This window comes from Perca fluviatilis, chromosome 17 (assembly GCF_010015445.1).
Source record: "Perca fluviatilis chromosome 17, GENO_Pfluv_1.0, whole genome shotgun sequence".
NCBI lineage: Eukaryota > Metazoa > Chordata > Actinopteri > Perciformes > Percidae > Perca > Perca fluviatilis.
Window position 1 is genome coordinate 15,532,604 of NC_053128.1, and position 26,580 is coordinate 15,559,183.

Sequence of the window (26,580 nt, forward strand, 5' to 3'; positions counted from 1 at the left end):
CTTTCACGTGTGGTTCACCCCAGTGCAGGACTCACAGCACACTGCACTGTTAGTTTCCAACTTGTCATCTGCTAATATAGCGAATAAAGCGACTCAGATCTGCTTACACTCTAAACCTATAGCAGAACTGTTGAGCTTATCCCAGCATCCAGTCTCTCAGAATGAAACATACAGAGAAACATGCTTGTTTTATATTATCCCATTCACCTGACCTGCATGCCTTTGGACTGTGGGAGTAAACTGTAGAGGAAGAATTGAGAAAAGTAACATTTTAGAAATGTGAACCATTCAAATATTGTGCTCAAATGACATGTGTGATGGTAGCCTATGGCTATGACAGGACCAGAGTTTACGTTCCAGTGTAAACAGCCCAAGTCTCCATCTGTATAATGTTAATACTAGCCATAGAAAACAAGCTCTACTGTATGTTCCACACAAACTAAGAGTCCAAGATGGTTGACTCCAGCATGCAAACGCATGCTCATTCAGGAGTCAAATAACAGAAAAGAAAAATAATACACAAATAAAAGGATTTGACTTGATTGAAGACCTTGACCTTTAGGCTGATGGTTGTGCAGTTAATGACATTTCCTTAATGGGTCAATGAGACAATAAGGTATAAATGTAATTGAAATGAAGTTCAAGTTTTGACATACAGCTGTAAAATATATATAAAAAACAATTAGTCAGTGAGGGGTTGGCAAGGTGGCTCAGTGGTTTGCTCTGTCTCCTGGCCTTTTTGTGTGACGTTCTCTTTGTGCTTGAGTGGGTTTCCTTCAGGTGATCTGGTTTCCTCCCACAGTCGGAAGATGTGCAAGTCAGGTGAACTGGAAACTCTAAATTGCCCGTAGGTGTCAATGAATGTCTGACTATATGTGTTGGCCTTGTAATAGATTATAGGCTCTCGCAAACGCGTGCTGGAATAGCCTCCAACTCTGAGCAGGATAAGTGGGAGTAGAAAATGAAGGTAGTGTCAAATTAACCTTTTTACTTCCTGCACAAATGCACAATCATATCCATGACAACATAACATTTTGCCCTCACAGCAAACTAAAGTAAGTTTCTACACGGCACACCATACGTTGTGCAAAGATCTCCTTTTTGTCTGAAAGGTGAGCTTGTTTTGTTGTCCGGTTAGTCCCTGCCTGGAGCTACTGTGAGACCAAAACCGGATACTTAGTAGGAATTCCCAGGCAGCTATTTTCACATCCGAGATACTTATACCAGCTAGGAACTAGTCTGGACTCATACCACACTTCAGGGAGTGTGTGTGTGTGTGTGTGTGTTTGTGTATATGTGGTGAAATGTGTGCAGACTGCATGAAGAGTAAGGTGATGTGATATGCTGTCTGTTTGAGCCTGCGGCATCACACCAGGAAGTGTCAGTTCTATTCTATAGACAGGTGGAAAGACTGCATTTCACACTTCCAATTTCCCCTCTCTCCTCTCACATCCTCTGTCTTTCTTTTCGCAGCTTTTCCCGTTAAACCCTTTTCTTTTCTCTCACCTTTTCTACATTTATCATCATCCCCTCTTCATAGCAAAAGAGACGGATAGGTCATTGATGACAGAAGTATTTAAGAAACAAGACACCATGTACGCTTAGCCTTTCACCCTGCCCCCCCTGTCCTCTTACCTCTCCTCGATGCGAACCCACAGGTCATTAAAATGCCGGTGCCGCTGTTTCTTCGGCTTGTTCCTCCTCTTTTTCTTCAGCATTTTCCTCTCTGCTTTCTCCAGCAGTTCCGGTGGCAGAAGCATGTGGGGTAACAGATCGTCCTCCAGGGGATGCCCCTGATCGTCCTCTTTGTGGGGGAGCTCGTGGAGGAAAGGCTCCAAAAGAGGGGACTCATCATGGTCTCCTGACCCTGGCGAGTCAGGTCTGGATGATGATCTCCTAGAGGGTGCACATCACAGGAACATAAGATACGTTTGAAAGAAAAAGGTAGAAGGAGATTTTATTGTTACAGCATGTGCTGTTTACGCCTAACAGTTAAATGTGACCTTTGATGAATAAAATATCTTCTATAGAACTAGGACCTGCAGCAGATTTGTAAGTTCAGCAAAGACTGTAACTTTAAGATTTGTGTTGTTTGCATGCAAATTACAGCAGACAAATGTAAGTCTCAGCAATATTTGGTTTTCTCTATGTTTTTGTAATGTATGTCCCTGTCAGTGGGGTGCATGGTAAATGAAAGTGAAAGTTTGCAACATTCCAATATGGGCCAAATTCATGCCAATTCATAATTGAATTTGGTTTGGAGAGACCAGCTAAGCCACCTCAGGTGGAATCCTCCACCATAAATGTTTTAGATATCAACTGCCTGTGAGTATTAGATCCTGAACAAATGGATTAATGGCGGAGAAATTGATAATGCTGCAGGAGTGGTTTCTGTGGACATTGTGATGCATTTTGGCTTTTTTTTCCGTCTCTCGCTGTGACTCTGCCTTTGGAATCCACTGTAACTGTTGTAAATCCAGCATGACTACAGCTGCCGTTCTCCATTAAGGGGCAAGCTACAACATTTTCAGAGCTACAGATGCTCAAATTCTAGATTTCCTTTGAGGAGAGGAGAGGAGAGGAGAGGAGAGGAGAGGAGAGGAGAGGAGAGGAATTCCTGCTATGTAAGAACAGAAAGCTGTTGACTTTCCAAGATCAAACATGCAGTCTAACAGAAAACATATCCACGATTTTTTGGAAAAACAAAATAAAGTAACAGAATGGAAAGTATCAGGGCCAACCCAAAACTCATCTTTTTAAATAAAAAGCATTCTTGCTTCTGATGAGCTGGTGGCCACCTCTAATGAGGTCAGTAACTATCTTCTTCAATCACCATACACCTCAGGCTCATAAACCTGCATCAAACACAGAGTTGGTGTGTGAAAGTAGATTCACTCATTCATTCACTGACACACAAGAACACAGATCTGCACTGAGATAGCCACCCGCACAGTGTGCTATGGTAGGCTGCACTACATGCTTCACAGCAGGAGGTATGAGCTCTGCTTATGTTGGCCTTTTCAACAACACTTCATTGGTGGCCGGTGGGGATTTTGTCCAATTTATCTGCACTACAATCTACATAGTGAAAAAAAAAAATAGAAAGCCCTAGTGAATAAGGGACATCACTGAGCATGTTTTTCCCCTTAAACTAAAAAAAATCCAAATATGAGATCCCTACAGCTATTCCACCACCAAACCACACTTCCTTGACTCCACATACTCAATTACACATACGGGACTGCAGCTCCGTCAATCCGACTTCCTTTTACAAATAGGTTCATGATAAATGTTTGAGCGCCGCACAAACACAAAAAAATACCTTTTTTTTGTATTTTTAAGTACATTAGTGCTTGCAAAAAATGTATCACAGACATTTTAATGTAATAGATCATGTATTTGCTTTACACCTCATATTCAGTATAGTACTGTATGCCTTTGAGTGGATTTGATTTTATACTGCCTATATATGTAGCCTCTTTGGCTGCACACACATTTTGAATCTTCTCCCCTTAATTTAAAGCATTTTTCCACACAGCGGCAGGGTGCGGTAAAGTTACCTTGCTGAGAAGTTGGAGGTGTGCGTCTTTTTTGACAAATAATCACTGTCAGCACTTTTTCCTGTGACTACTTCACAGAAATAGCCAGTCTGTGTTTCGCTAGTTGAACACTTCGTGTGAAGCAGCAGCATTATCAAAAGTTTGGTCTGCATTAGCAGTAACTTAAAATATCTGATACAGCATTGCACGTTAAATTGAGTGTGGGATTGGCGGACGACGCCACTTACAAGGAAAACTAATATATGGAAAGGTACGGTACGGTAGTAAGGTATCCCTAGTGGATACGTTTAACAGCTTCCCTGTTTCAGACTTACAATAACACAATAGTTCAAACGAATGGTAACAACAAATTGCAAATTACTGTAATGTTAAGCTGACTGCTGGTAAATAAATAAAATTATGATGAGGTGATGAAACAAATACTCATGTTTAGGGACACTTGGAGAGAGAGTAAGAGAGTACTCCAAAAAACTGAGCGCAGATTTTTATTATTTGCAGACAACACATCACAAAGACCCGAAGCAGAACTTGAACATCTGTTTTGGGTCTGCAAATGAACACAGACCAACTATGGAGTTGTGCTTACTTGGAAAATTATTTGCCATTTCAAATCCAGTCAGTGAAAAAGTTGAAAGAAATCTATATTCCTGTCAGGGCCATGAGGCAGCGGTTGCCCTGTATAATGTGGCTGCGACATGAAACCTTACACCCATTTAAGTGATAAAATATGGGCCTTGGAGTTTTATAGACTCATGTTTTCAGAAGAAATCATAATGTGCAACAACTATGGCAAAATATTATATTGTCTGCCGAGTTCTTTATCTGTCATCTCTGTATTACTTTTTCTGCTATTTTCTTGGTCAGTCTCTTCTGTCTTCTCTTGTTTCTCAGACACTTCATCTGCTTTTTATGGAAAATTATTATTCAAATGTATCCCTAAATTACTTTACCTAACCCAATATGCCTTTCATTATAAATCATTTTAAAGTTGATTTTAAGTTTGGTGAATGGTTGTGTGTAAAATGTAAAATTTGTCTCATCTCCGAAATTGTACCTAAAGCAGGCTCACCAGCAATTTACCATTTACTGTCATTAGTGACACTAAAGCTTTTTTTCCTTTTAGTGACAAATATAGCAAACACTACTTTGCAATTTGAAGGATTTACAGTAAAGGATTGTTGGCAGTTTTTTGCATAAAGGTAAAATTATAAGAAATCCATCATTTTGATTTCAGGTAGATAAATTTCAGTAATTTTGTACGCGTGTGTGTGTGTGTGTGTGTGTGTGTGTGTGTGTGTGTGTGTGTGTGTGTGTGTGTGTGTAAGGGCATTTGAGCAGTACAGTTACCTGTTTACCGGCTGCCCAGCAGGGGTGTGCTCCACCTCGTATCCCTGGCGACGAAGGACATCAATGACTGTACTGTTGCCGAGAAAGTGACCTGTGACCAAAAAAAAAAAAAGTGATGACATCCACTTTCTAATTTCTAATGATGAGGTACTGCAAGCAAATTAAAACAAGACATTTACTACCCTTCTAAATGCACTGTTTCAGAAGATCATAGCAAACGTGTAATCAAATCCTGATTTTAATACAGAAATAAAGGTGATGTCACTTTGGAGCTGGGAGGCAGTTAGCCTGACTTAGCCATAAGCATATTTGTGAGTTTAATGCTTAGCTATGCTAATCCCATTACAGCTTAAGCTCTATATTTTACACACAGGCAAGTGAATTTGTTTCCCAAAATATTTAACTATTTCTTTTTCCTCACGCCCTTTCATACTTCTGCTGCCTCCCAAACACTTTATGCTCGACGTTTCTTTACATCCCATTCCCTACTTTTACACCTTCTGTTTTACACCCTTTCCGTTCATCACCTCTCCTCACCTTTTTCCTCAGCTCCTTTCTTTTCATGGTTTATCCTTTGTTTAATTTCTCTTCACCTCGTTATCTCTCTTCCTGTATCCTTTATCATTCTTCATCCACCCCCCTCATATCTACCGTCTTTTCTTCCCCCTCCATTTTCATCTCTCCGTTCTCCTCCTTCCTTATCTCTAACTTCCCCTCTTCTCCCTCTTCCTCGCGTTCTCGCTCTGACCCTCTCAGCTACGTAAAGTGGGGGCATTGAGGCTTCAGGTTGCCATGTCAAGAGGTCTCCATTCTTCCCCTCACTCTGACAAGGGGGAGCAGGGGCCCATTGTTTGGGCCATCTCAGCCGTGGCACCACAGAGCTGTGTAAACAATGAGCCCCGCCACTTTAATCTGGCCAAGAGCCATCGTTAGAGAGAGGTTGGCCTCAATGCACTATGGGTGCCATGGTGCTGCCCCATCTCTCTATCTAACAAATACGTGTTGGCTAAAACTATGTCCCACTATGTAATGGCAATGGAAGAGGACTGAGGGGGTGCTACTGAAAAATGCAATGTGCAAACATTTGATCTGGTAGGGACACAGGATTTAATAAACTTTTTTTGAACTAGTCTTTTTGGTAAATGCGAGTGAATTTGGTCTGCTTAGCAACTCTGAGAGGAACAATGTGCCACAAGAATAAAGCTTGGTGGACCTTTTAAAAACGGACAAGCTTTGTGAATGCTTTTAACTTGCATTTGGTCTGTTTCTAAAGTTACTGAAGTTACTGTTTTTTAGGAGTGAGGGTGCCTTTATCTGAATTGGGCACCTCTCTAAATCCTCTAAGAGCTCCTGGGGGAGGATAACCAACAGCTCCCATGCAAAAGAGACATGCATTTATTTTATACTTTGAGCTGAAATCATTATCAATACAGGTGGTCAGTTAAATGAATACCCAGCAGCTCTTAAACTCTCCATGGGAGTTTGAAAGCAGACAGAGAGACAGAGTTCCCCAGCCTGCCCACGTTTAGAAACAATTCAGTGTGATTTATGGGAGTTTATGTCAGAGGATTAAGGTGGGACAAATGGAGCTGTTCAGCACAATGTAGGGCCACAGAAGGGTGGGCGGACATCAAAACTTCAAAGGGTGACACACGCATACAAATACGTACACACACACAAATTCTAATGGGAGGTAAACCATTAATTCTGACATGTCCCCAAAGGCTTTAATGTGATTTTCGGGACTGAATTTGAAGAGTTGAAAAAAAAGCAGTGCTATTATATGGTTGAGATTAGAGAAGATATTACCATAACCATGTGGCACAACTCAACAAAAAAAACTCTCAAAATGTGTTTGAGAATTTGACAGTCCAAACCCCAAATCAACCACCATGCTGCATCATTACACATGACGACTATTTTTATGAACAGCAGTCCACCTTAACAAGAACATGTTTCATTCTATTTAAAAAAAAGGCCAAACCTGCAGCCTGCCGGAGCGCCAAAGTCATGGAATTACAAACAAAAATGAAATTCAGACACCTTTGATTAAAAATGATTGATGCCCCGGAAAGTAGTAACAGAAAATTACGTTTTAGAAGGTCTGCATTTTCCTGAAATGAGGCCCCATGCATGATGTAGCCTTTGGCAACTGACATGAACTTTGGGGCCTAAATACGCCAGGTGATTTGTGACAACTGCCTCACTCTCTGTTTCTCTCTAATACTGCTACTAATTGGTAGCCTGGTCCTACCAGACTCTGAGAGTCTGGCCACTCTCCATTGACAAGTGTTAACGTCCTTGAAGGCGGGTACTCTGTTGAAGTTTAAAACTATTGGATCTGCCCAGAGCCACTCTGGATCTGCCATAACCAATCGCTAAGGTTTGGTCGTGATGTCGGCTAAGCATCGCTGGCGTTAGCCTTAGCCAATTCCTTCACCACCAACGGAGCCGACGAACCGAGCTGGAAAATCAATCTTTTCCCGAACCCCGTGGGGAGGAGTGCCACTTGAAAGGGCATTAATTTTCTCTGCAGAATACTATAGAAAACTAGCTAAATAGTAATCTTGGTTTTTATGACGGGCATCTGGGTAAGAGAGGACATTTTTGGAGCTCATATTTACTTTTCTCCTTTAATACTTCCACATTTGTTTCAAAAGAAAAAACACATGATAATTGTAACAATGCTGATATTTTGGCTAACTCGTAAAACATTTTGGCATTCTTCTGTGCTGCATTAAATTTGGTTCTGCCACACTGTTTTCACAGATGTTTCCGTTGCATGTCTTTGTTAAGCATGTTGACTCACAGAATCACCATCGGTTTTTCTGGTTATTGGTTGTCTCACAACAACTATAAATAAAACATTTCTTCCTACACCAGCTCTAAATAGTTTGTTTTAATGTTCTTTGATCATTTGACTGAGTGGACTTTTACTCTCCTCACTATTTAACTTCAATAATCCAATTCTAATTGTTTTGATCAGGAGATTATTACAGGTTTCCACTTTAAGCCCCAAAATGTGTCACAGTTTTGCTCTATATTCCCTCCATAAGAAATAGTAGCAGTCATATCCATTCATGTCCCTACTAACAACAGGCCAGCAGACCATGTTTGGGCCCAACCCACAGTTTAAGAAGCACACTTCTGGAGTGAAATCTGTGACATCTGACATATATTTCCACAGATTATTTATTTGGGCAAATTTCATACATTTTAAATCTATGAAATGGGCCAAAAATATGTACATCAATGCACAATGTGTAGACTGTATGTCTTTCCAGCAGCACTTAGAGAGGGGAGATGTTAGAGATAAAGACCAGGGACAGACCTGAAAGCTCTCATTCACAGCTAACTCCCTACATGCTGCGACATTCATACATGTGACTTAGAGGGTCACAGATTAGCTCATCTCACGGTTATAGAAACTTTCAGAGTTTTTATATGTTTACTGAACGTTTCCATGAAGTGACAGCTTCTATAACAGTCTATAAGTGTCTGCCATTTGGAGGAAACACAATTGCTGTCTGGATCCAGGAAGTGAGACGTTCTTATACTGCACACAAGTTGTAGGAGGAGGTGGTACTGTATGGACTGTATGGCTGGGTGTACAAAGCACACATCTTTTACACCAGAGAAAAGAGTGCACTTCCTGTATCCTACATGTTGTTAGATTATGACTCTTAGAACATTTGGTTACAAGGGAAAGATTGTGGCTTTTGTTGAAAATGAAAAAGGTCCAAATCTTGTGCTTCAAGTCAACGTTGACTTTTGCAGGATGTAAGACTACGGTCTATCGAGACCATAAACATTTTTGCAGATAGCTATACTTTACATTTAATACAAAGTTTCCTTATTATACTGTTAAAAAACAACCTGATCTCACCAAATACATGAAATTACCACAACCTCTTACTGTAATACCTGCATAACATGGTGGTGCCGTGCACATAAAGTGTTAAAATAACTTGCCAGCGCCACGAAAACAATTTAGAATTAGGCAACAAAACCACTTGGTTAGGTTTAGGAAAAGGTAATGGTTTGGGTTCAACTAATTATGTTACGTACATAAGTTATGTATGTTACCAAGGCTATGTGACATAAGTAAATACGTTTCGTATTTTAACTTAAATACGTACATAAGTTAAAAAAGTCAACATTGACTTTTGCTTTCACACGGGACACTAACAGCGGTCTGCTGGGTGTAAGTCCAGTGTTTGATTGACCTAGCCATCCACCCCGATCTCCTCCCAACACGTACTTTACCTCACCTGACTTTGAGACAGAGCTGTGTTGAACCAGGGAATGTGTGTGTCCACCATGAAAAAAGGATCCTAAATGACTATAAATTGGCATTGTTTCTGTGGTGCCAGCACGGAATTCTAACACATTTCGTGCCACCACCACGCAATGCTGTGTTGAGAGGTCGAGGTAATGTCACGTATTTCTGTGATATCAGGCTGTAAGACACAATCAAAAATCAGAAAACATACTTGCTAAAGCAAAGTTGTATATAAATGGCATTACTGAACACATGCTTGGATAATTCAAATTAGGCAACTGTTCTTAATCGTCCTCTTTGTAGCCCAAAGACGCTACGTCTGATGATTGCTTTGTTAGTTTTTATGAATGTCTTTCATTACAGTGAGATCATTTTACTTAGCTACATGGCTGCCACTAATTACTATTGTATTACAGTCTTGCCTTTAATCAGAATGAGAAACACTGATTTTTGTATGACTGTATCCACTTGACAACATAAGTACTAAATGTAAAAGAGCGATTGTAACAACTGCAGTTGTAAGTCAGAAAAGAGATTTGTATTTAACTTGAATAAAACCTTTCTGCACACCTGTACTCAGGCAGAGGGACCCCAGATGAGAACCTTGACGTTATCCATCCTTAGATATGACATCAAGTCTCCACAATCAGCAGCTCAACTTATTAGAACATATGGTAAGCCTTAAATAGTTTTCCTTTTCCATACACATCAATATTTACATTACAACTTGTAACCAGCCCAAGCAGCACTTCTCATAACATTACAGCATGTTGGATAAACAAACGCTACAGGCAGCACTGAGGCCATTCTGCCCCTTATAGCCACTGCTAGCTTTTTATGTACACATGTTCCCTGCTAGTCAGCTGGCCCCAGCAGCCCAGCATCACCACTACTAATACCTGAGTGAAGCCTTTTATTGAAGAAGACGACAGCGAGGTGTCTGCTACTTTCTTCAGTCTTTCGGTATGCAGTGTTTTAGTTTGTTACTTCCTGGAACTAACTTTTATTGCCAATGATAAAAAGCCACAAACGTTGGCTTGAATACCCCTTGCGACTGGCCAATTTTTCAGGCTTTCTCTTCTTGTGTAGATATTTGACACCTACAGTGGTTTTAGGAACATCAATTGTGCATAAATTACACAGGCAGAAAGAGAGATGTTAAAAAGTGAGGGTTAAGCTATTCAAACTATGGTCAAAACTAGATAATAGACGGTAGAAGTTTAGGATTTGACATTTCTAGGACAGCGGAAGTACTAAGCAGCCAAAGATTTTACTGGAAAAATCACAGTCGAGTAAAACCTTGTCTTCAACAGTCAAGGAGACGCAGTCATCCATAAAAGTGACACGCATGTCAAAGACAAATAACAGGAAAATTATTGGTTATCCACTAGCATAAAGATCACACAGTCATCCTGGTGTTTTGCAAACAATGCCAGCTCTATATTAACACACATATCAAGTGTCTGGAAAAACAGGCTGTGCTTACATAGCACTTCTTCTTATCCTTGGGTAAATCATACTGTTTTATGTCTTTGATGGACAGTCAATTACTCCATGTATTAAATCTAAACCTCATCTATTATCAGTCAAGTACAATTTACTTAAAAGAACAAGAGACAATATGATTAAATACTGTCGAGCTGGATGAGAGTGATTACATGTGGTAGCATTTTTCTGGAGTCCATCAGTCTTTACTTCATCATTCTTTAATCATTTGTGGTAAGATACGTTCACATTTTCATAGCATTCAGCACTGCATTCACATAATGTATTTTTGGACATTTTGTTTATGGTATGTTTTATTCATTTTAAGAAACCTCATGGCAGCGCTAGAGGAAAAGTCAGGGGATCACCAAAGTCAGTTGAATTTATCCTCCATGAACGTACAAAATTTCAATCCATCAAATTGTTGTTTAGATATTTCAGTATGGACCAAAGTGGTGAACCCACCAACCAACCGATACTGGCATCCCCAAAGCCACATTGCTAAAAATCTTAGAAGGCGACAGGAAGACAGGAATTTCAGCGGAGAAGCACTCTAAGTGTTTTATGTTAAGAGTTCTTCTTACCCACAATTCAATTACTGGATAGCAGCAGTTAATGGTGTGTTTTTAAGTCAAACTTTGATAATGTATGTAACGTAGCCAACTTGTGGTGTTGAGACCTAAGAGTCTCTTAATGTTAATATAATATTCATCCTAGCAGGCACCAAGATTCTTTACCACTGGATGAGCCATGGAAAAATAGTTTCAAAAATGGATGTTTTTCGCCTGGAATCAATTTAGTATGATGTTACTTGCAACTATATGTTGTCATTTTGATCCAAACTCCCTGCAGGATGAGGATGCTCTTAATATAATAGCAGAAGGGGGAAAAAGTCGGTAGCCAAAACCAAGATATGTTTGGTTAAATGTGTCTGCATACAAGCCCACAAATTCAGCTTGGGTCACTAGAAAAAAATGATCTTGCACTGTCATTGGTTCAAACTAGTCTAAAACCTACGGCATAATAAATTGACGCTCCAATCTATTGCATCTCTCAATCCTCCCTCCTCTGTACTCTTATATAAATAAATGATACACATTAAAAAGAAGAAAAAAATATGATTTAGACCACTTGTGTGTGTATAAGGAATTAAAAAATAAAACTGATTGAAAACCAGAGAAGCCAGCTTAAGTTTGAAACTATTGACAGAGCCAAACTAAACCTTCACATGTTGTTTTAGTGCTTCTGCTGCTCAGTCACTAATGACCTACTGTACGGGCCTTGTTTCTGAAAATGATGTCATCATTCCCCTGTCACTGAAAATTAAAAATCTTTATTTTTGACCAAACCCTTAGACAATACACTAGGTTGTGGACAAATAAAAAATTGCAAGGGGAACAATGTTGCCGGCATGGCTAAACAAATCATCTGTATATTTGTTTTAACCTTCAATTCAGGTTGATTTTGGTTAATCTTGGGTGAATTTCTGTGCATTCGTTTTTGTCTTTGTTTAGCACCTTTTAAACTGTCTTTACACGGCATGCATGGTACCCTTTTCTTCAGCAAAAACTCAACTGTAAGTCTGACTTGTCATTTTGTTAATTTTGATAGCAGTATAAACCAGGAACCCAAATGTCAAGAAAAATGTCAGATGCCTATAAAAATGTACACATTTTTCGTGATAATCACTCAAAATATCATTATAGAACAGTTCAAGGACTTTTTATACACATATAAAACTATGATAAAGTTTACATTTAAAGTTATTTCATCCCAACTCCTTCCTGTGCCTTTTTATTTAACGTTTTTGTATGACTCTAAATCACTGAAAAAAATAATGATTCATTCATGATGATTTTTATGGTCTACAGACATAAATAAGATACTGTGTGAAAGCCCCACATTTGCACTTTTAACTGGTTTTCTCAGCTTGTCTCTACATGATATACGGTATAAGTTATTTTAATATAAATAAAACATGCTCAGTGTATTCACAGATGAATCCTGAGGGTTAAATTATATTTATGTGCAATTTTTTCAAATTTGATCAAACATATCAATATTTATTTGAGATACTGGAAGTTGTATTGATATGTTATGAGTATAAGTGATGGTTTTATTATGTCTGTCTTCTAAACATTTGGGAGATATATGTAAATCCAACATAGAAGCAGTGACGTGATTTCAAACAATAAAATGCATTTCACCATCGGTTATGACTTCCTCAATGGTCAAAAAGTTTAAAAAGTTATAATTATTGGCACCTCTGGAAACGTAACTTATCCTGAGAATCGGACAGCTTTTTTATTTGAATTCCTCCACAATATGGTTCTGAATGCAAGATCCCAGTGATATAAGAACGCTGTGATAAAAGACAGCTGTGATATGGTTGTGTGAATTTGAAAGACATAAAACAGCAAGCCAAAGGCACAAATACACCTCTGCTCCATGAAATAAGCCTTTCTTAAACCAAGCCAAAAAAATGCTAACATCTCAATCACACCCAAAACATTTCTCTTTCGATTTCTCTCAGCCATAGTGAGACGCCCACTTCCCAAACAGCCTGAAATCAACAGGTCATTCCTTTATTGTAAAAGTGATACCGATCGCTTTAGACAGACATAGGCTGTTGAAGGAGACATGGAGGGAAGACGAGGGACAAGCATATGCAACAACAGACGGGACGCAGACATAAAAAACACAAAACAATTCAAGACAGACAGAAGCAGAGACGAGAGAGCAGAATAAGCGCTGATGTCAATTGCAGAATTTAACATGGAAAGAAAAACAGAAGAAGAGACAAAGGGAAAGGGCATGCAAAACAACACGGGAATGTTAAGTCGTCAGATGCCAGACTGTGATAGTCGGGGATAAGAGTATCCTTTAGGGCCTTCGGTTTAAACACTTCTCTATTGACTATGTAGACTATCTTGACATGGTGCCCATGTAAAGTCTGCTATACAAAACAGGAGTGGAGCCGGGGCTGCTTGAAGTGGTATCTCAGTTTGGCATGCAGCTTTTCCAACCATTTCCAAAGCTAAACCATGTAGACTGGGTGAAAACAATGTAAATCTTTGAAGAGACGTAAGTTAAAGAACTTCTCAGCTCTAAAAATCCTACATCAGAAAACGTTAAACACACAGTAGTTGTGACTGTAGCAGAGGAAATGTGAGTCGTGGCTTTCCTGACTTCCACCTCATTTGTAATTTTCATATATGACCTCGGGCTAATTTATTATCTCAAAGTGACTAATGTCACTGCCCCAGACAAATGTTTAGGACTGATGTTCTGTTAAAAAGAATCTGAGTGAAATGCATTATGGATAGTATTTGGGGGAATGTGACAGGAATGTTGGGAGAAAACTTGATGAGTAAAATCGCATGCAAAATGTATAATTTGCTGCACCTTCATGATGGATCATTAAACATGGCCACAGTTTTGTTACTTTGTCTTTTCTTTTAAATGAATTATGTTTCGCAGTGTTTATCATTAGAGTAAAAAACGGCTAAATGCTGTGCACAAGTTCTCTTAAGATCGTGCTGAGCAACTTCAGCTTTGAATTTATGCTGAGAATAAATGAGAAACAGAGCACATAAGAGGTCTGTGGTGTGAGGTTGTTTTTAAAAAAAACCCTCACTCAAAATTTGTGGTGGCACACAGCACTTTGGAGCAGTGTTAGGGATTACATCTGTCAGGCTGCAATAGTTTCTACACTCTCTCTCTCTTTCTCTTAGTTTTGCTCTTTCTGCCAAGAAATGATGGCGCTTAAGCACACACCAGCTCATTCACTGTGGTCGTATGAAACAGTGATCAAAGTTCGAAAATTCTGTAAAAGTGAGCAGTTTTGACAAAGTAAACCGGAACACTGCCAGCTCTGAATGTCCCTGCCACTGAATGCCTCGTTTTACTTAGCAATACTGTCTCGGAGAATATTCTCACGATAAAAGCGAGTGAAAGGAGATTTTATAAGCAGTTTTGGAGGGGTGGGAGGATACCTGCCCACCTGACCTCAGGTTGGCAGAGTTTTTCATGTCGACAGTAAAAGTACCGTATAAAAGCATTGAATTTAATTTGCATAGTAACTGTAGCTGTCAACTAAATGTAGTGAGGTGAAACGTACAATATTACACTGAAGATGTGTGGAGTAGAAGTATAAAGTAGTATAAATGTAAAGCTCCTTAAAAATGTAAAGTACAGTACTTGAGTAAATGTACTCGGTTACTTTGCACCACTAATCAGATCCAATTAGAGAGCAATTAGTTTTGAATTTTGAAAGTTTTTCTGCTTGTGCGAGTAAAGCATGCTAGATATACTTTTTTGTAGATGTAAAAGTTATATTAATACAATATCTATGCAATATGCTTTTTCAGACTTTTTCTAATCTATACATTTGCTTGTGAATTACTGGATAATTTTACATCTTTAGGCCCAAATAAACTGATCTTAGTCTTAGTCTGGTTATAATGGCCACCACACTCGGTTACAAGTCAAAAGAAAAAGTTGTGAACTTCTGTGATAGACTATAATGACTGAATTAGGCTACACACACTGCAGAGTTTAAGGATGCATTGTGGGTTCAAAAGGACAAGATTGTCAACAGTAAAACCATTACTCTACAACGACACCAAACAGTTTGAAGACAAATTAATCTAAAGTGAATTTAAGGAAGAAACTGAGACTGGTTTCTACCAAACAACAAAGCCAGCCATGTTATACTTAAATCAACTGCAGACTTTCATGCACTGCAGGTTTGATCAGAATCAGCAGGAGCTCTGAAGCCATAACAGTGTTTCTGTTCTACAAATGTGTGCTTTTGCCTGTCTGAACCCTCCAAAATGTATTCCTGCAGTTTGCATACTGCAGCCTCCAGACTGCTTCCTCTGAAAACAAACGTTTCCCTGCAAGCCTCGCATCCTGCTGCGTGTCTCTGCTCAGCCTTTCAACTGTCTCAGTCCAGAAAAGGGATACCAAGGGGGAGTCGGACGACTGCTCCCTTTTTAAAAAGCATTCCACATCGTAGTTTGCCTCAGATGTTTTCTCACAGCGCTTCCATCTAAAACATGTGGCTTAGAGGGCAATTTTGTGCCTATTTGGTTTGCATAATCTGCAAGAGATCTTGCCGATGTCAAATGAGGCCTGCAGATCATCTGTGATTTAGGTCTAGATTATAACTACGAGCAGATCCACGGGATAGAGGCCTGTATATTCACACACACACTCTGTCTTTGGTTGTCATATCTCACCCTATCATTTTTTTCCCCTTTTTATCTCCCTTTTCTGCCAGATTTTGTTACTATGGCACATAGTTTGTCTTTCTTTGTCAATTACCAAACATCTGTTGATCCATTTCATCCCTAATCATTCTCTTCTCTATCTCTCACTAACTAGTTAAACAGAGTTTGTTCTGGATGTTTTTATGATTACAATAGCTCCAGAGACGTTTAGTGACGTAAAACAGAAGTTAAAAACCTACTACAATCATTTCAACATAGTAATTAAAGTCGAGCCTGTTTGTGTAGAAGGCAGAAGATTTTTTTGTTATTGCCGCTGAGGAGAATGGCATCACACAATTTTACAAAGCTTTCTTTTTCTTTCATTTGCTTAATATATATTACGATATATGGCTGATTTTAAACTCTTTAAAACTACACTGTGAAATAAATACACATATATATATATATATATATATATATATATATATATATATATATATATATATATATACACAATGTGGCCAAGAAAAAGGTTTGTAGAAAATGCTTTGTGTACGTTTGTACTACATGATGTTTTTCTAAACTGAGAAAGGAAGTTGCTGTTTCAAAAATATCCATATCTGTGCACACCCATAAAACTAGGGCTGCACAATATGATGAACATTTGCGATAAGGTTGTTGAACAAGGAGCTAACAATATCACTTGCGATATAAACAGATATTGAAATGTGCTGCTTTCCATATTCTGCTAAAAATACAACAATTGCTTGTTGAATTTAAAAAAAATGAAAGTAAATTGTTTCCAACATTCATTTATTGAAGAAATTGAATATTGAATTGAGTATAAAAGGCACCACTAAAAAAAAGAACGAAATTTAAAAATGCAGTTTTCCACTGATAAAAAATCTTTGAGTGGCTTTCGCGATATGTGTATTGCGCTAGTTAATATTGCGATGACGATAAAAAATATATATATATTGTGCAATCCTACAGAAAACCATAACACTCAAGAAATTACTCTTGAGCTGGTGCTCTCACCAAGATGATGCCAACTTTAAGGTTTGGATACTAAAGCTAATTTCAGCCTAAAAACACAAACTGGTGCTCTGTGGCATACCAGAATCATGCATGTACTCACACAGCTTGTATGACGAAGCAAATGCGCCGTGCACGGCCAACAACACAGGCTCATTCATACAGCGAACCAGAAAACTTCCCACTCCAGCGAAAACAAAAAAGTATTCAATGACTCCACAGTGACAGAGAGAGAGGGAGAGAGTGGAAGCCACAAATCACACAAGTCATTTTTTCCTCTGTCTCTTCATATCTTCATCCCCTCCGGGCAGTGTGTTGCTCTCCCTTATTGTTTATCCCCAAAATGAAAAGGGACAGCTCTTTCATAACAATTCCCACTCAGAATCATCAATAGATTCACTGCTGCTTGCAAGCTACATATATAATTTTCTTTTCCCTTTTCCTTTCATATAGAAGTGAGGTATTTCTGGTCCAAATGAAAGTGAAGCCCCTGGGCAGGCATGTTAAGAGCCCGTTCCAGGAGCATAAGGAAATACTGCTGGGTTTGAATGGGGTCAGGGGTGAGGAGTTCAACTCTTTCAATAAATCAAAACAAGCTGTTGTGACAAGTGTTTACTGCGATCACTGGTAGAGAAGTGTGGGCTGTATGAAATATGTCTTTTAAGTGCAGAGACTGAGGTCTTTGACCCGATGAGTGCAACAAAATGTATATGTTTAGGTGCCTTTCACTCAGCAGCCTAACAGTTACTTCTTCAGAGTGGCGGACAGGTTTATCCTCCCATTTAAGAAGAGACAGAGATGTACCAGATGATACATCACAGATGCTCCTGACATGTTAACATACCACTGGTTACATGCTTTTTCATGGCTGAATTTAGGATTGTAAATATGTAAACTAATGTTATACTTCTGAAGAGGAAGAAGATCAAGAGGAAGCGCCACACAGACTGACTGGAAAACAGCGTGCGTGCGTGCGTGCGTGCGTGCGTGCGTGCGTGCGTGCGTGCGTGCGTGCGTGCGTGCGTGCGTGCGTGCGTCACATCACATAAAGGTAAGGCCAATTTTGTCATCATGAGTTTCCATTGGTTGTGAATAGATGCGTTAAAGCAGTAAAGGAAAGATGAATAATTGTATTTTGATAAGATACTGATGGTTAATATGGCTACAGTTATTATCAAGGTATTTATATGTTTGGAATATATGTATATATGGTATTTATTTTTTCAGCAATAGCCATACAATAGCTTTCTATATAGCACTTTTCTGATTTATTTACATGTAGGGGAGGATTCATAGGAAATGATGCATGCATGATTACATGCATGTAATCCAGCGTGACTGTTGTAATTCTATCGCACTCTCCCAAAGCCATATCAAGTTAAGTTACTGGTAATGCAAACCAAACATTTTCTACTAGTTTACACTAAAAGCATTAAACTGGCGAAACACTGGGCTTTTATTGGGAAGCAGTCACACACAGTGTATTTGATCGATTATTGACTGACTTCTTTGTATAAAAAAATGCAGGTTTGTTGGGCTGCGCTGTAAACGGGAACACCAACTGCTCCTTTGTTCTATTTCTGACAAAGTAGTTTCTGCCCCCAGAATTCTCACGTGTGTAGTTTTAAACCACGCTTGCTGTTACCACCAGGAACCACTGGGGTCGCCAAATCAACCAGGATTGAAGTCTTTAAAGTGCCCATATTATGCTCATTTTCAGGTTCATAACTGTATTTTAAGGTTGTACCAGAATAGGTTTACATGGTTTAATTTTCAAAAAACACCATATTTTTGTTGTACTGCACAGCTGTCTCTCACTGCTGCAGATCCTCTTTTCACCTGGTTTCTGTTTTAGCTACAGAGTGAGACCTCTTTTCTTCTTCTTCTTCTGTACTATCTTTGATTGCACTCGCACATGCGCAGTAGCTCAGATGTAGATCATGTCAGCTAGCTAACTCTAGAGACAGTAAAAGAAAGCCTGTTTCTCCAACTTTGGTCAGTTACAAGGCAGGATTAGCTGGGAGACTTCTAAATGAGGGCGCACATGTAAGTAGTTCTTTTGTAGATTATGGTGAACTTGTGTGTGTTGTAGCAGTGCTTTGCTATTGAGAACGACGTAGCATGCTAGCGTTAGCGTTAGCCGGCTAACGCTAGCATTAGCCGGCTAACGCTACGAGCTAACGGTTGTGGTTAGCCAGCTCATTTCGGACTGTGACGTCACAGTCCGAGGCCGATTTTGAACAGCTCACTAGGAGACTGAAAGCAGGACACATTCAGAAACCGTATTACCGTGGTCATGGTTAAAAGGAAAAAATGGCTACTGTTAACAGGACAACAACTTGGAGAACCAGCCACCCACCCTGACCTCCTCCCCAAAATATATAGCCCCTGCTACTTCCACCTTTGGTCCTCACAGACAAGAGTCATAACTAACATGGCCACTAGAGGGTCCTTGTCAGGAAAACGTAAACACATGTGATACAACGCAAAATGTACACAATCAATACCACACAATCACACAATAAAGTTACAGTGAATTTAAACTTGCGTGGAATTAGTAGGAAAAAAGAACAGCAACACATTCACTATCCCAGTAAAAAAAAAGAAGTTGCAGAATAGAGGTGTAATTCGAACTTCAATCTTGGGACTTTGGCAGACGTTTCGCCCCTGCCTGCCCTCTTCCCTACCAAGTGTGTGGTAGGTCTGGTCTGGATTTTAATGGAGCTGTATGACATGTGTGTACTCATGTCAGCGACTGCCCCAAACAGTTGTAAACTGGCTGTTTATGAGTGTGAGGTGCTGTGAAAAAAGCACCACATTTTTGACTTTCACACCATCTGGGGAAGAAAAAAGTGAAAAAAAGGGCAGCGACCGCAGTAATGTAGTGCTCAGTGTGAAAACACACTTGAAGGATTTGTGCCAGGTATGTGTAAGGTTTGGCCTGGGGATTTGAAGAGAAATGTCCAGTCAATCAGCTATAACTCTCAGCCTAAAATATTACGCACACAGGGGGAGTTAAAGAACGGTTTACATACAAAATGCATTATAAAGAAATATATTTAATGTGTTTAAGACTGCTTGCTCAATAAATTAAAATAATCTTATTTCACACTGTCTGGCATATCTCATATACTGTATATGTTGTTACAAATCTTTATTGAAGCTCCTAGAATTCTCTCCACAATAAAGGTCTGTGGGTTTGAACAAAGTTTGGCTGCACTGCATGAGTTTGTAATGATGATATACAGCATTTTGCAGTTTGCAGTACTTACTATTACTTACTATTTGCACGGTTTACCATCGTCACTATTAAAACCTTTTAATAAGTTAATACGTTTTTATTTATTTTATTGTTAATTTATCTGGGGCAGTGAACAATACATGAACTGCATAAGGCTCAAAACTCCTGTGGTTCCTGGGCACCAGTGATGACAGTATGGCCTAGTAAATTAAAACATGACAGACTGCTGCTTTAGGCCCCCAGAGCTGATATGCAGGTTGCAAAACATTGCCTTTTTTGTTGAAGACCCCACGATCAGAAAGACTCATGCCAGTTTGCTTGCAACCACGGAATCAGCCATCATCATCTAATTATTTTGCTCCTATTTCGCAATGAGCGCAAAACGCTTAACTCTCAATGAAAACAATTACAAAAAGCCGCCTCGGGCTGCTAAAACGTGCTCTGTCTGATTTTTTGAAAGGTGACTGTGCACCTGAAAGCACTTACAAAATACCACCTTTAATACTCATTATGTCATATTCCTTCTTTACTTCTATAAATATAAATTTGGCTCAGTCAGTACACAGGGCTGACTTTTAAAATGCATGTGTTGTACAGTGTATTAAGTGACTATTTCCATGCTCTAGTACCGACAGCTAGCCACACACTGACAAGTCAAGGTGCTCTGTGTGAGTTATGAGTTCATGTCAACCTCTGTCATGAGCCACAGCTCACAGGCCAAGCCATCCATTTATTACAGCCTACCCACCGCACTAAACAGCTCAGTGACCGAGGGGTATTCACTTCTGCGTGGCCCTACCAACCTAAATAGCAAAAGATCCAACGGCAAACCTTAATTGTCTGTGAAAAGAGTCAAACATTTCAAAGTACAGTAACCGTCAGAGCCTGTCAACCACGCTGGCAATTACACCACCGCAAATATTTAAATTTGTGGTTTTGGAGCGCAGTTTGAGGGGAATCATGATGTGCTAAGCAGCTTGGGGTTGAGACTGAAACATGAATGCATTCAAGATCAGCCTGGAGAAGAAAAAAGAGACAAGAATTAGTAAGAGCCGGCAGAAACGGAGCCGTTGGCCTTCAGCGATATGTAAACACATCATTTTATTAACGTCAAAAGTGCCAGGGTATGGCAGAGATTATAAAGGGAACACAGGTTCAGATTGTATACGTGGATTGGGTTACTGTACCTATGCAGATCAGCAATAACCACTTCCATATGCCTGTGTGAACATATGGCCCTTTTTAAACATAATCATTTACGTTGAGTGATGGCCGTGGTATTTCAGACAAACAGATGGGGGGAAAAGACAAATTTCCAGGAGGTATTTACTTACCGTACAGTAAAGTATAGCGATGCAGGACAATACCCTAAACTCAAACCAGGGTAGGATAGAGCAGCACTTAAGGTATACATCAGCAAACTGGAAAAAACTTTCATATTTCTATTCTCATGGATAGACTAGAGCACTTTATGTTAAGTTCCATCTAAGTTACTCTAAAACACTGCAGGCCTGCTGAGATTCAAATGCTTTCTGACAGAGTGTAAGAACTGGCAAATCTTATCTGTCAAAAACACTACTCCAGCCAGTAAGCAAGTTTTGGAGTAATGTTGCTTAACAAAAATAAGCAGATCACTGTAAGATTGCCAGATTCCAAAACTTCTGTCAGAGCCTTTTTATTCACAAATTGTTGGATGTGGATGTCAGTAAAGGTTTACGCAACGGTTCTGTTACCCTTCTGACCCTTTTTTTGTCATTTAGCACAGAGGATGAAAGCCATTCACAAAAATCAGGGGAAAAAATTATATGATAAGGAACTTTGTGTTTCATGCTAAATTTCTTATATCATAAATCATCTCACAACGCCCCCATAATATTAAACAAACTACTGGGTGGTCATCATGAGTGTGCGCTACATAAGCGCAATATTGTTGTAAAGAGCTCTTATCATCTCCCAGTCTCTCTCTTTCTCTCTGTTCTGTGTAATGAAGCTAAATTGCAGTCTGCAAAAGTTGGTGAGATGAAGACGGATCTTAGACAGACATCAGTATATGGTGGGGGCGAAGAAAGAGCAAGTGTGCAGAAAGAGAGAGAGAGAGAGAGAGAGAGAGAGAGAGAGAGAGAAGGAGAGAGGCAGAGAAATATGTGTGTGTTCCTCTGGGCTGACCAGTGACCACTTATGTTTGTTTGACTGTTGCCTTTCTGACCACCACTCTGACCAGACCGCTGCAATAACAACGTTCTGTCTGGCCTTGGCCTTAGTCTGAATACAACCAAAGAATCAATATCTTAAGAGTTGGTATGAAGTAGCTTTGTATTGGAGGACTCTTATGACGACTAGTTATATGATTTTGCTGACTAATTAAATACTTGATTTACATATGGGAAATCTAAATCTAAAATGGTTTCTCACAAACAAACTGCATCTCGTAATTTGCTGTTCCTATTCCAGGGTGTTTACTGATTTGGCGCCAAGGTGTAAATGACTCTTGACAAATGGTGACAAAAAAAAGTCCTACAGAGGGCGTTCTGTCTAAGCCCTAACTATCTTAGTAAGAAGTACCGTAGGAACCCTGATAGATGTCTGTATACTATGATAAAAAATTGATAGACTTAGCTAATGATGGCTCGAGACTTGGTCCACAAAGTGCAAACGAGACAGTTTGACAGAGTGTGTGTGTGTGTGTGTGTGTGTGTGTGTGTGTGTGTGTGTGTGTGTGTGTGTGTGTGTGTGTGTGTGTGTGTGTGTGTGTGTGTGTGTGTGTGTGTGTGTGTGTGTGATGCTGTAGGCAAATGAAAAATCATTTAGGGTTAGAAAACGTTAGCTCTGGTTTGGCAATGTGCGACTGTCAGCCATTAATGCATTCTCCATAAACAATTTCCCAAAACCCCAAAATATAACTACATGTTTCTTCCCCATAGACACAGATAAGAATGAAAAACCGCACATGTATCCCTTTTAATACTACATGATCTTATTGTTGTGGAGTTCAGCTTCTTCCAATTATGATTTTATAACATTCCTGCTTCATATGACAAAAAGTTATTCAAGTACAGATCAAGATTGGTTTGATCTCAGAGCATTGTCTTTTACTGCAGCAACAACGAATAGCAAAACTTATTTCATTTAAAAAAGGATTAACAGTGCAGGTTCATAGTCATGTTTGTATGATGGCCTTTATGGCAAAGAAGTTGACAGCGTTTTCCTTATTAGATTAAAAGTTGACGCGTTTTACTTTTTTAGACGCTTACTGTCATCAATCCTGACAACAAACATTAGGCTTCCATTAACATTATATCACTAGGATACCAAAACACGTTTACTCTCAACTCTAATGATATCTTAAGTTTCCTTTGACAAAGCACAATCTGCATCCAACCAGGCAATTTGACAGGGACTCAATTATTATGTATAAACTGTTTTGTTAACTTGTTGTGGCAATAAAGCTTATCATGGGGAAAAATGAAAACCCTCAACAATTTTCCACATAGGTCAGTCAGGAATCTGTTGGCCAATCCCTGCAGGGTAATGGGATCATTACTCGGGAAGAGAAGTATGCTAAATATGTGGCTAATTCCTCTGAATCCGATTTAGTTTGAAGTCTGGATGAATTTCAAGTAATCATAATTTACCTAAAGCATTACAATTTAGGTTCTTTCCAAGTTCCTGGTCACTGCAATGTGTCACACTGACAGTTCAGTAAATTACTGTATTAGCTAAAAAATAAATACAAAATGCACAAAAGACAATAATCACATCCTGAACCTGTCGAGATGTCCTTTTGCACAGATTCGGAGAGACATGAGATGGTCACCGATAAGACTGCTCTCACACCTGATTGTAACAGGGAAGTTGAGTATGCCGACATAATGGGTTCCATTGTTGTGTGTGTGTGTGTGTGTGTGTGTGTGTGTGTGTGTGTGTCTGTGTGTGTGTGTGTGTGTGTGTGTGTGTGTGTGTGTGTGTGTGTGTGTGTGTGTGTGTGTGTGTGTGTGTGTGTGTGTGTGTGTGTGTGTGTGTGTCCTCTGACCCCTCCAGGGATAATTAAGGACACATTTTACCCAGGTCTGTCTTGGGGGCTGGGGAGTATGTGTGCATGTGTGTGCGTACATTTTTTGTGCGTGTGTTTGTGTGTGTGTTCATGCATATGCACATGTGCGTGAACCTTAATGTGCCCCATCACGTTCCTTGTACTCGCCGACCCAACCTGCCCTCCGTATGTCTAAGACTAGTGCTTCTGGGCTGATTGCCCGTATCGCTTTCACTCACCGGTTCACACACACACATTCACTCACCGTTTCATACACACACACACACACACACACACACACACACACACACACACACAACACACACAAACACACACACACCTTTTTAGACCAAGCCCTTGTAAAGGCACCTCCTCAGGGACGCTCCGTGAAATGTACTCCTTGTTAGGGCTTGTGAGTGTGTGTGTGTGTGTGTGTGTGTGTGTGTGTGTGTGTGTGTGTGTGTGTGTGTGTGTGTGTGTGTGTGTGTGTGTGTCTGCTTTCCCTCAGCTGTTTCCTGCCAGCTCGGAGAGCAACAGACTGTGAAGGCCTCTCTCTCTCTGCTCACACTGTGCTGCTTCTAAATGACCAAAGAAACTTTGGATGAGGACGTTTCTGACGATGTCATCACAAGGAAAATCTGACTGTGAAATTGATGGCACTAAAATTTGATCCTCTCTCCTCCATACATATCCTATAATGAGCTAAATCAAATTTGGGGCAAACAGATTTTTTTCCAAAGTGTATGTGCCATTGACTGTAAGAATATCATAAATCGTCTTACAGTAAGACTTTTATGGTTTCACATTATGAACATCAACTTCCAAGTCCATATTGTGCCATTTGCGTGTAGATGTTATGAACTACACATTTATGACATAGAGAGTTCCAGATGTAAAGTTTAAAATTGATTTATGAACACTTGAGTAGAAATCATTTTAAGAGATGATTTACAATACAAGTATAAATATAAATATGTCAATAAATAAAAAAAGTTATTTGAGCTGCGACGATAGTCGACAGTAATCAGTTGCAAATCAATAATAGATTCATCGTTTCAGTTACTTTTCATAAAAAAACACCAAAAATGTGTAGTTTTCAACTTACAATATTTAGTATTTGATGCTTCTCTGTGTCATATTTGATAGAAAATGAAATATATTTGGGGTTTGAACTGTTGGTCATTTAAAACAGGCAATTTGAATACATCACCCTGGGCTGTGGAAAAAAATTATAAAGGCCATTTTTCACTATTTTCTGACATTTTATAGACAAAATCATTAATCAAGAAAAGATTAATCAATAATGAAAATAATTGTTAGGTGCAGCCCTATAAATGATGTTCCTCAATTAAATAATTAAAATGTCTTACTGAATGCCTACTTTACGTATTTACTGCTACAGGTACCCTGCTAGAAACAAAATAAAATAAACTTTGTAGACATCGGGCGAGAATAACTAAAACTACTTATTCATGGAAATGGTAATTAACCTGCAGATGTAATTTACATTTAAAGTTTATCTGTAGGCTTGTAGCATTTGTATTCTTTCTTCTGCTATCCAGTGCATCATTCATTTGTATTGTATTTATAAAAGGTTCACGTAAACATATTACTTTAAAGTATGTACATATAGTGTTATGGTTCATGTTTTCTTTCATAAAGACATAAAAATTAAATAACTATCTAGACTGGAAACCCACCTGAGCAAATGATAAAACAGCCTTGTCTGCTTTATTAGCTCTGAGTAATGCTTTGATTAAACAGCCACATGGCAAAGAATGTCTGCCTTAGATGTACATTGTCCAACCAAGAAACATGAATGCACTCACACTCACAAACACACACACACACACACACACACACACACACACACACACACACACACACACACACACACACACACACAAACATACACACAAAAAAACACACAAACACAAATATTTTCTTTTCTTTTTCTTTTTTTTTTTTCTTTATTTTTTTTTTTTTATTTCAATTTTATTTATTAAACAAAAAAAAAAATTGTTTATATTATATTTTCTTTATAAATTTTTAAAAAAAAAATTTTTTGGGAAAGTTATAGAGGAATTCAAAGAATTAAACTGACATTTGTCCAACTATGTGAAAGGACTCAAACAGGCCACATGTCTGTTTCTGGTCAGTCCTGAACTGATAAAAGGATGTTTTATTGCTTTGGAGAAACATCCAACACAACTCTGGTTTATTTGGACCCTGAGCTGATAAAGTTGTAGATCAATGGTTTAGTCTAGTCTAGTCTAGTTTAGTTTAGTGAGTTAAGCTGTTGATAAATTGCAGGGCTGCTCATCAACAGAAAAAAAACAAAAACAATGAGAGGGGAAACAGAAAAATGGGAATTTGTCATAAAAGGT

General features: G+C 39.1%; 1 protein-coding gene across 1 annotated transcript in view; it reads right to left on the bottom strand.

The window, feature by feature from the left end:
• Window positions 1-26,580, bottom strand: part of trabd2a (TraB domain containing 2A) — a 64,810-nt gene that overhangs the window by 4,571 nt on the left and 33,659 nt on the right. The window contains exons 5-6 of the mRNA XM_039778790.1: window positions 4,908-4,998; window positions 1,636-1,896 (exon numbers count right to left, since the gene is read on the bottom strand). Coding sequence (XP_039634724.1) covers window positions 1,636-1,896; window positions 4,908-4,998 — 352 coding nt within the window. The remainder of the gene's footprint in view (window positions 1-1,635; window positions 1,897-4,907; window positions 4,999-26,580) is intronic.